The 10160-nt window shown below is 34.5% G+C and overlaps 1 protein-coding gene across 2 annotated transcripts in view; it reads right to left on the bottom strand.

Moving 5' to 3' along the window:
* Positions 1–169: 169 nt before the first annotated feature.
* Positions 170–10160, bottom strand: part of PSMD14 (proteasome 26S subunit, non-ATPase 14) — a 106997-nt gene continuing 97006 nt past the window's right edge. For both annotated transcript variants that reach the window (XM_054478938.2, XM_063648245.1), the window contains 2 exons: positions 2969–3031; positions 170–585 (listed from right to left, as the gene is read on the bottom strand). In XM_054478938.2, the coding sequence (XP_054334913.1) occupies positions 487–585; positions 2969–3031 (162 nt within the window). In that variant the 3' untranslated portion in view covers positions 170–486. The remainder of the gene's footprint in view (positions 586–2968; positions 3032–10160) is intronic.

Raw genomic sequence — 10160 nt, 5'->3', positions numbered from 1 at the left:
CTCATTAATGGAAATTATACATTTGTGAAATTTTGTTATCACACTGATGTTTTATGTGATATAAGATCTTAAAATGCAAAGGGAAACATATCTTTGTGTGAGATTTCTAGACCACTGTCAAATGTTATTCCATCAATCCCACCCATTGCCAAAAAGACCTCAAGAGGCATAGACTGTAAATGTATTTTATTTTGTAAGTGACAATCAAAATATATTTGTGCTACTGATTTTTTCAAATATTAAATGGGATCTTAACAAAATTTGTCCACTTTGATGTATTCATGTATAACTTTAGAATCTGCAAAGACCCTGACTAAAGAAACAGAAGTAATTGCACAACTGAAACTGAAGGTGTTACAGTGCTGCAAATGATGCCAGATGTCTTACATTTAGCCAAGTACACCTTCAGAGGTCCCTTGATTTTGAGCATTAGGAACAACAGAGGAATATACACTGAAAGCATCATTAATAGCGTTTTTCGTTGCTTTATTTAAATACGACAGTATCCAACATAGCTGCTAAACACTGGACAATATTTGAGGTCATAAGTACATCCACATGTTCCTCCAAATGACGTTTGGGGTCCTAAAAGAACAAAAATAAGGAAAGAGAAAACAGAACCATATTACTGGTAGATAAATTACTTAAATTTTTTTCAGTAGCTGATGAAACTAGTAAAGAAAGCCAGACCTAACTTAAATATTTTACAATTTAACTTTACTAGTATACTGTTACATTCTTAGAATTTCTAAATCAAAAAGTTAAGTAGCCAATAAAATAATAGATTACACAATGAAAGCTTGATTTATACAACGCAATGACTGTGTACCAGAGATTTTTATAAGGAGTAACAACGAATTCTATACAGCTCACAATCATCTGATTTTTAAAAAAATTTCATTTATATATGTATACCTGTCTGAATATATGTGTATATTCTCTACCATTCATATATCTTGAATGTCTGAGAGAATGCTTAATTCAAAGCGGACATACCAATGGGTAAGAGTTCAGTGTGAATTCTCAGCACTTCTTCTATGTATTATAATAGCAAAAATCAGAATTCTGTACAATTTTAATATTTCAAGAGTAGTGCTTTAAATGATTCAGAAAATATTCTTGGATCAAAAGTTGCGGTTTGTAGTTGAAGAATTTAAATACAATTTGGATCAATTCTAAAATGTTAAGAATGTTTCATGTAGCTATTTTGAAAAAATGTATCATAGCAAATTATATAGGTGCAATCCTTTAACTTCAACCTGATCAAATCTATTTTTGAAATAGACTGAGTTAAAAAGGAGGCTTAAAATTGTATTGTAATAAAGTGATTTAAATTAAAATGCTTAGTATGTATTTATGTTTTAGGCGGAATTAAGTATTTGAGCAAAATTACCGAGCTTTGAAATAAGGAATATATATTACACACAATAGAAAAATTATAATTTAAAGGATTATATTCTTACGGTTATTGTTAAAATACCCAAGACTCCTAACTTTAAACAAATGTTCATTATTGGAATTATTTCTTGGCCATGCTTTTCTAACCCTTATTTTAATACACTATTTTTTTTAAACAACCCAGAGATACAACATGTTACAAATAATTTCAAGTGACTAGACTGCAATATATTTTTTATTTCAGAAATAAGTCTTAGGGCATTTTAGGTGAAAAAGACTGAGAAACACTGGCAGGAGAAAAAAAGATATTGGTTTAATTCCATTACAGACAGTTTTGCTTTTGCCATGCAGTAGGCCAAACCAGTGAGGTAATAACTATATTTTAAAAAATGATTCTGATGATTATTAAACTTTGCCAATTACATATTTTTCAGTTTCATTTTTTATTTAGACCTTTTATTTGCTGCTTTAAATCTGTGTCAAGAAACTATGGCCTTGGAAAGGCATTTATTCAAAAAATAGTTACTGAATTCTATAAAGTACAAGGCTCCAAGTTGGTAATCTAGTATTATGATTAAAATAAGTAGTGGAAAAGATAACAAGGGTGATATCACATAAGATGAGAAAATAAAATGAACTGTATTTCATTTTGCTTTTTGGGGGTACTTGTTTTTAAATTGTAATACTTAGAAGGTAGTGAAATTTGATTTTCTCATTTACGACTTATGATAAAGTCAGACCTTTGCCCCTACTGCTCTGTTGGAGTAATTCATTTTATAGTGAATTGGTAACACGCTTCCCTCAGTTATCTACATTACTTCTTGTGGCAGCTGGGTGATTCTTAGAGATTTCCCATCCAAGAATGGTCCTGGCCCAAACCTACATAGCTTGTGAGATGTGATGGGATCAGAGCATATGGTAGGATGGCTGAAAGCAAAGACAGCTTAGTGTCTTGCATCTGAAATATCAAGATTCTGCCAACATCAGCAATATGATAACCATGTTCCATGAAATGGGGAAAAAATGTAATCAACATTCTTTAAAAAACAGTCTAATTAATCTGTAGATTCCTTTAATTGGTTGGTGTCTTCCCCCACCCTCAGATAATAGAGACTAAAATATATATTTCATCTTAGAAAAGTGAAAGGGCAAATACTTAAAGCCCTTTCTCTTCACTCAGTATAACCTAATAAGGCTCTACCCTTTCTCAGGAATATTAACTACATATTGATAAAGTACATGATTAACAAAACTTGTTACATATGAAATAAATCTACCCTTCTATTATCTTATTTATCTGTAGGTAAAAATAATACTTAAAAAATTAATTCAGGATACAAGTGTCCTAATTTGTTCCTAGTAAATTATTTTCACTGACGATATCTCTTAGGTATTTGTGATTTACTTCTCTATAGAGAACCTGACATCAAATAAATTTAGTATCACATTTACATGACAGAAGAAAAACGTAGATTGTACAGGAAAAAAATTATATAGGCCCTAAAACAGTTTTAACTCTATAAGAACATGTTATTATGCAACTGCATAACTTATTAACAGTACACCTCACCTGCTTGCCAACATTCTTTATTGCCAGCTGTTCAGGTGTCATCTTATCTTCTTCTTCTACAGCCTGTGAATGAAACACAAAGGACAGAGTTTAAAATTATAATTTCTCTATTCCCACTGCAGGATAATCACCAAAAATAATGATGACCAGAATTTTCATTCATACAACTTTTATTCAAATAATTTACTGAACAAATAAAATTATGCTAAACTTCAGAATAACCTTCAGGGCAATAAAAACTATCAGCATCATCATTTTGAAAACAGACAAGAAATACACAGAAAGTACTCAAAATATCAAACAGGATCACTAAATGATTGTGTTGACCATTTGCAAACTATTACTGAATTCTTCAGGAGATGGGAAATGGAAGTACCTGAGGTGGCACTTATGGCACTGTGGTACTAACTAATTCTGTTCTGTTGCTCTCTCCTTTTCCTGTTTGCACAGTTCTTTCCCAATTTCCCATTTCTCTGTCTCCTTTTTTCTTATCAATCCAGCCTGCCCATAGCTTCAGTATCTATTTAACTATCAGTGGCACTTAGGATCAAAGGAGCTACTGACTTTTGATCCACTAAACAAATCACATGGGTTTCTCTCTCAGTAATTTCACATCTTTACATCTCTAAAAGTAATACATGTATTCAGAAAAAAATCTGAAACTACTCCACATGAGTGATCTTTAGTAACCATGAAGAAATTATCATTTGAAGTTTTCAACAAAAAAATTACCTGAACTAAAAACCAAATATAATCAAAATTAAATTAACCCAAACAATACATGAAAACCACTTTCCACTACTTTCAAAGTTAGCTACAAACTCTTCCATGTATGAGCATAACTTTCTGGCAGAGTAATTCTGAAATAATTATAACATTTAGATTAGCTACCACTACTGCCCTCCTCTCCCAATAATGGCACCAATATAAAACCTCTTTATTGAGAATTTCACACATAAGAAATCTTAACAGTTTGGGTATGTTATGGCCTGAAGACAAGACTCTGTATCAGGTGAACTTTTAATCTATGATTTATTCATAGCATCTGATAAATGGAAAAAAAAAAAAAACCAAGAAAATTTAAGGATCACTAACCTTAAGAAATGCCAACACAGCATTTACCACAAAAAGAGTCACAAAAGGGGGTGAGATGGTGGCGGCAGAAAGCAGGGAACCAAAATCCCAGTGAGGGTTAGATTTGGATACTCTGAACTTTATAATCTCACAGCTGCCAAATTTCTTCATGTGCGAACAATGAACATGTAGGAAATGTAATCATCAGACATTCCCCATAAACTGGGAAGTTTGGCTGCATTTCACACCTTCTTAATAGTTTTGTAAACAGAGAACTTGAAAATGAGCAAAGATGGCAAGTGTCTAATTTTGTAAATGGACAAACTATCTAGAGAATTTTCCCCAGTAGAACCTGCCTAAAGAGAAAAGATAGTGAATAGGTATTGTATCTACTGATTATCAGAGGATACTTATTTACAACACATCATTAGGAAATGCATTTATGACTCATAAGCCCAAAAGAAAAGTAAAAGTTAATAATATGCCAAATCTAGACAGAGAATATGCTCATTTTTAGAGTCAGATGTCACTCTATTATTTTCAGTTATAAAAGTATTTCCTAACTGGGAAATTGCTTCTCCCACTATTCAATGTTTTACATAAATGGAAACATTGACAAAACATATTAAGAGTATGTTTTTCTAAATTACTTTCACAAATTGTGACACTATACTTTATTGACTTAAAAGCACTTAGATGAATGGAACAATTCACATAAGTTTGTACTCCATACCCATTCAGTGTTAGTTGTTCTGGGTACATGCCAACAACAGTACTTACTACAGTATTGGAAGGAGGCAAAAATTTTGGAATTTGGCTCAAAATACCAATCCATGTACAAAACAGTTATTAGGGAGTATTGTGGAGTATTGCAAACAACAAAGATGGTAGATAGACAATGAACGATGAAGGTCAAAAAGGACTTGAAGTACTGATCTTATTTGAAAAGCTAAATAGGTATAAAAAGCACTAATTCAAATTTTAAAAATCTTTTACATCATTTACCCACTTTACCAATTAGTTTTTCCATTCCCAATAATTAAAAGAGAGAGTTCATAAACTCTTTGAGAAGTACAGATGGTAAAAAGTACTCCCAGCCATAGATGCCATCTGGGAAATGAGGAGCAGCTGTAGATTTAGGCATATACTAAGGTTGCAAACCCCCATGACAAAAGAGTAAGCATATCTCTTCAATTCTAAGATATTCCAAATCAAATGCCTAAATATTTTCTCTATCTACCCAAGTTACCTGTATCTTATCTACCATCTGGGCAAGAGCAGTTTGTCTTCATTCACAGTTCTAATCTGGCTAGTTACCAGGAAAAACGTAAGAAATGGTTGCAGCAGAAACAAATGAAATTCAGGCACAGGCAGTGTCCTCACTAGGGAACTTCTGTGTTTATGGCAACTTCTGTGATTTGGCGTCAAATTTTGCTTTTGCATTCGTGCTCTTCGGTTTACTCAACCAACAAAAAAGCACTGAAAATGTTTGTGGCTATTCACACTAGAAACGTTTTTAACAGTTTATCAACAAAGACCCCCAGATGGCTATCCCATCATGTACGGTCTGCACAGCTCTAAGAAATCCTTGGAATTTGGTCTGTTATGTGATCATAATCCCCTCCAATGTACCCCCTATCTTACAGAGGCTTTTACTAAACCCATTAACCTCATTCTCTTTTTTCTGCTAATGGTCAAGTTTCTTATATGGAAAATCTGTATCTCAAATTCTATCACTTTATTTACCCTTTTACAAACACTGATGGGATCTTTGGCACTTCACTAACACTCTTAAGGATCTCCAGGAGGTCAACTCCAATGGACTTTTTGTTGTTTTTGTTGTTGTTGTTTTTAACTTTCTGAACATACTTAGAGCTACTCCAACATCTGTCTTCTCTTCTGTTCCCTTAGCCTTTGCTTTTGCCACCCTGTATCTCTCTTATTCCACATCATACTTCTTTCACTATTTCTTTGGTTTCTTTTTCCCACATTAACATGTTAACTTTGTTCACACTATAACATGCCATGATCCCATTTAAATATCTTTTTAATATCACCATTATGGCAATTTTTACATAAGACAGCACAAACTGCTAAAATGGCATATACTAATTTTTCACTATTAAGCAATCAATGCATAACTGCTAGTGGATTTCAAAACAATGTATTTTACTTCTTTCATGATTTTTAAAGTATTGACTATATAAACAACATTATGTGTTATGGGGTTGAGAATAAGTTTAAAGAACTGACTTTGATAAAACATACTTGGGAAAGCAAAATTAACAAACATATAGCAATTAGAAAACTGCCTGAGAAGGTACTAGAGGCTTACATATGAAGACATTAAAACTAGTTTTTCTACTACCATTACTAATTAAACATCAATATAGGCATGATTTTACAAATATTAATTTACTGAATCCTTAAAACATCTCAATAAAGAAGTTAATCTACACTTCATATGTTAATTCCAGCAAAATTTCTAACATAAAAGGAATTTTTCAAACTCTTCTTGCTTTCAAGGAGCTCACATTTGGGCTTTACTTGCCCATAAATCTCAAATCATAACGCAGTGTAAAACATACAGAAAAGGAGTGTGCACAAAGCACGATGGGGACATAGGGGTTAAGTAAATGTACCTAACTTTTTCTTGTGGATCACCTGGGGAAACAGAGGGAGAGTCAGGGTGAGAGTATAAAGAATGCACTAGGGAGGAACACATTATGTGATACTTAGTAGTAATAGGGAAAGGGAAAAACCATAGGAGAATGGCTGGATGTGGAAGAACAGCAAGAGAGATGAGTCCAAAGTTTCAAACCTACATGATGCCTAGAAAAATGAGTGTCACTTACAACCAAATTGGTAGAGGGAACTGTCATGAAAAAGTAGAAAGTAGGGTAGATAATATTGCTTACTCTTGAACAGCAGCATCTGAAGTAATGAACATGTAACTGGAAAGGTCTCAGACAGTGGAGATGATAATACATTTCAAATGAGAGGAAATGAAGAGATTTCAAAGTTGTTGGCATTGCTAAACTATGAAAACAGACTTTTAAAGAAAGGTATAAAAACAGAAGAGCAGAAAGGCAAGGGCTGAATCTTGGAAATGCTCATAGCAAAGGCAGCAGAGTGTGTAGTTGCCAAAAAGTCAGGGGAACCATGGGAATGTATGGCCATGGAAGTAAAAAGAAGAGACTTCAGAAGTTCAAAGGTATGATGTGAAGGCAAGAGGACAGGGGAAATAACTGAAAGAGATGCAAGACTCAGTGCACTAAGAAAATAAATCACTCATCTCTTTTAACAAGCTGGAAACAGCAAATTGTCATCAGCGCCATACTCTGTCATGAAAAGGTTATGACTCCGAGAATACTGGAGGCAGGTGGAAGGAAATGATCAATGACGTAGGAGGTTATATTTTATCCCGTTAGCCTTAAGGAAGGGAGAGGGGCAAAGGGTGCCATGATAGAGAACAACTGAAGATTAGGAAGAAAGGTGCCCCTTAGAGGACATTGCATTTCCTTAAATTTTAGTTTATATTATGTTAATATTAGTTAATAACAGTGCTTATGATTGGCCACTTAATAAAGTTACATTTTTGGTAGAAAAATACAAGTATAGCATAATTTCATTCAGTTAATACTTATTGAGCATCTACCATTTATCTGGCAGTGTACTAAAGATAAAATGAGACAATATCTGAATTCACAGAGCTTATAGACTAGCTATAAAACCAGGAAATTAAAAAGTAATAATTAGGCTGGGCATAGTGGCTCACAACTGTAATAATCTCAGCTGCTCAGGAGGCTGAGGGGGAAGCATCACTTGAGGCCAGGAGGTTGAGACCACCTAGGGAAACACATCAAGACTTTGTATCTTAAAAGAAAAAAAAAAAATAGCCAGGCATAGTGGTGAGTGCTTGGAGTCCTAGCTACTCAGGAGGCTGAGGCAAGAGGACTGCTTAAACTCAGGAGTTCAAGACTGCAGTGAGCTATGATGGTGTCATGCAGCTCGCCTGGGCAACAGAGCAAGACCTGGTCCCTTAAAAAAAAAAAAATTTAAATTCATTTGATAGAAGAACAAAGTTCTACTGGCATATAAAGAAGGAGTAAATAGCACTCATTTCGTGGTATGGTGAGGGTCTCAAAAGTGAGAAAGGGTTAAGCTGAGAATTGAATGAAAAGGAGTTGGGATGGGAATATAGTGGTAAGGAGTGCTTCAGGCCAGGAAGCAAGAAAAAGCATTATAAGTTAGAAGAACTGCAAATTACTCAGTATTTCAACAACATAACAGTGATAAGAAATAAAGCTACAGAGGCAAGCAGGAGCCAAATGGGGTTTGGACCTCATTCTAAGGCAATGAGAAGTCAGTCATCAAAGGCTTTTTAAAAGCAAGATAGTGACATGAACCAATTTGCATTTTTAAAAATGAGGTACATTTCACATAACATAAAATTAACCATTTCAAAGTGTACAATTCAATCACATTTAGTGCCCCAATCACCTGTATTCCAAAACGTTTCATCACCCCAAAGGAGAACCTAGTACACATTAAGCTGTTACTTCCCCATTCCTGCCTTGCCCAAGTTCCTGGCAACCACACATCTGTTTTCTGTCTCTATGGATTTGCCTAGTCTGTTTTTTTCATATAAACTGAATCATATAATATGTGGCCTTTTTCATCTGTCTTCTTTCACTTACCATGGTTTAGAGGTCCATCCATGTAGTAGCATGTATCAGCACTCCATTCCTTTTTATGACTGAGTAATAGTATGTTGTACGTATATACCTCAATTTGTTTATCCACTCATCTACTGATAGACATTTGGATTGTCTCCAACTTTAGCTAATGTGAATAGTGCTACTATGAACATTTATATACACGCTTTTTGTTTGAATACCGATTTTCAATTCTTTTGGGTATATACTTATGAACAGAATTGCTGGGTCATATGGGAACTGTCTGTGTAACTTTTTGAGGAACCACCAAACTGTTTTCCACAGTGGCTGTACCATTTTATATCTCCACTAGTAATTTCTTCATACCCTTGGCAACACTTGTTATTTTTCATTATTTTGATTATAGCCATTGTGGTTTTGATTTGCATTTTTCTAATGACCAATAATATTGATTGAACATCTTTTTTATGTGTTTGTAACCATTTGCATATCTTCTCTGGGAAATTTCTATCCAAGTCCTTGCCTAATTTTGTAATGGATTGTCTTTTTGTTGCTGCATTACAAGAGTTCTTTGTAGTTTCTTTTTTTTTTTTCCTATTTTTAATTCTTATATACTTTCTTTTCATTTTTGTTTTGTTTTGTTTTGTTTAAGAGACAGAGCCTTGCTCTGTTGCCCAGGCTGAAGTACAGTGGTATGATCATGGCTCATTGCAGCCTTCATCTCCTGAGCCTCGGTGATCCTCTCACCTCAACATCCTGAGTAGCTGGGACCACAGGTGCATGCCACCACACCCAGCTAATTCTGTGTGTGTTTGTGTAGAGACAGGGTCTCTCTGTGTTGCCCAGGTCTTGAACTCCTGGGCTCAAGTGATGATCCTCTCCTGCTTTGGCCTCCCAAAGTGCTGGGCTTACAGGCATGTGCCACCACACATGCCTATTTTCTAGATATTAGACCTTTATCAGATATCTGATTTGCAAAAACGTTCTCCCACTTTGTAGGTTGTCTTTTCTCTTTTTTAAAATAGTTTTCTTTGATGCATGACCAATATGCATTTTAGAAAGATCATTCTACAGAATGGAAAACTGATTTGAATGGGAAAGACTGCAGATGCAAGCAAACCAATTAGGAGGTAAGGCAATGGAACTGGCAATGCGAAGAGGCAGATTAATTCAAGAATTTAGTCAGAATGGTTTACTGATTGAGTAGATGTGAGAAAAAGAGAGAGGAGTCAAGAATATTAATAACATCAGAAGTGGTTGTAGCTATCATTTTATTAAATGCCTATCATGTGCCAGATGCTTCACATATATCACAATCCTTAACCTCACTTTAGAGATAAGGAAACACAGTTCAGAGAGGCTGACTTGCCTCTAGCCATACACACAATAAGCAATGACACTGAGGCTTAAACACAGTCCTATGTATCTCCAAACACCTC

This window comes from Pongo pygmaeus, chromosome 11 (assembly GCF_028885625.2).
Source record: "Pongo pygmaeus isolate AG05252 chromosome 11, NHGRI_mPonPyg2-v2.0_pri, whole genome shotgun sequence".
Taxonomy (NCBI): Eukaryota; Metazoa; Chordata; class Mammalia; order Primates; family Hominidae; genus Pongo; species Pongo pygmaeus.
This window is presented reverse-complemented; position numbering and strand designations above follow the sequence as displayed.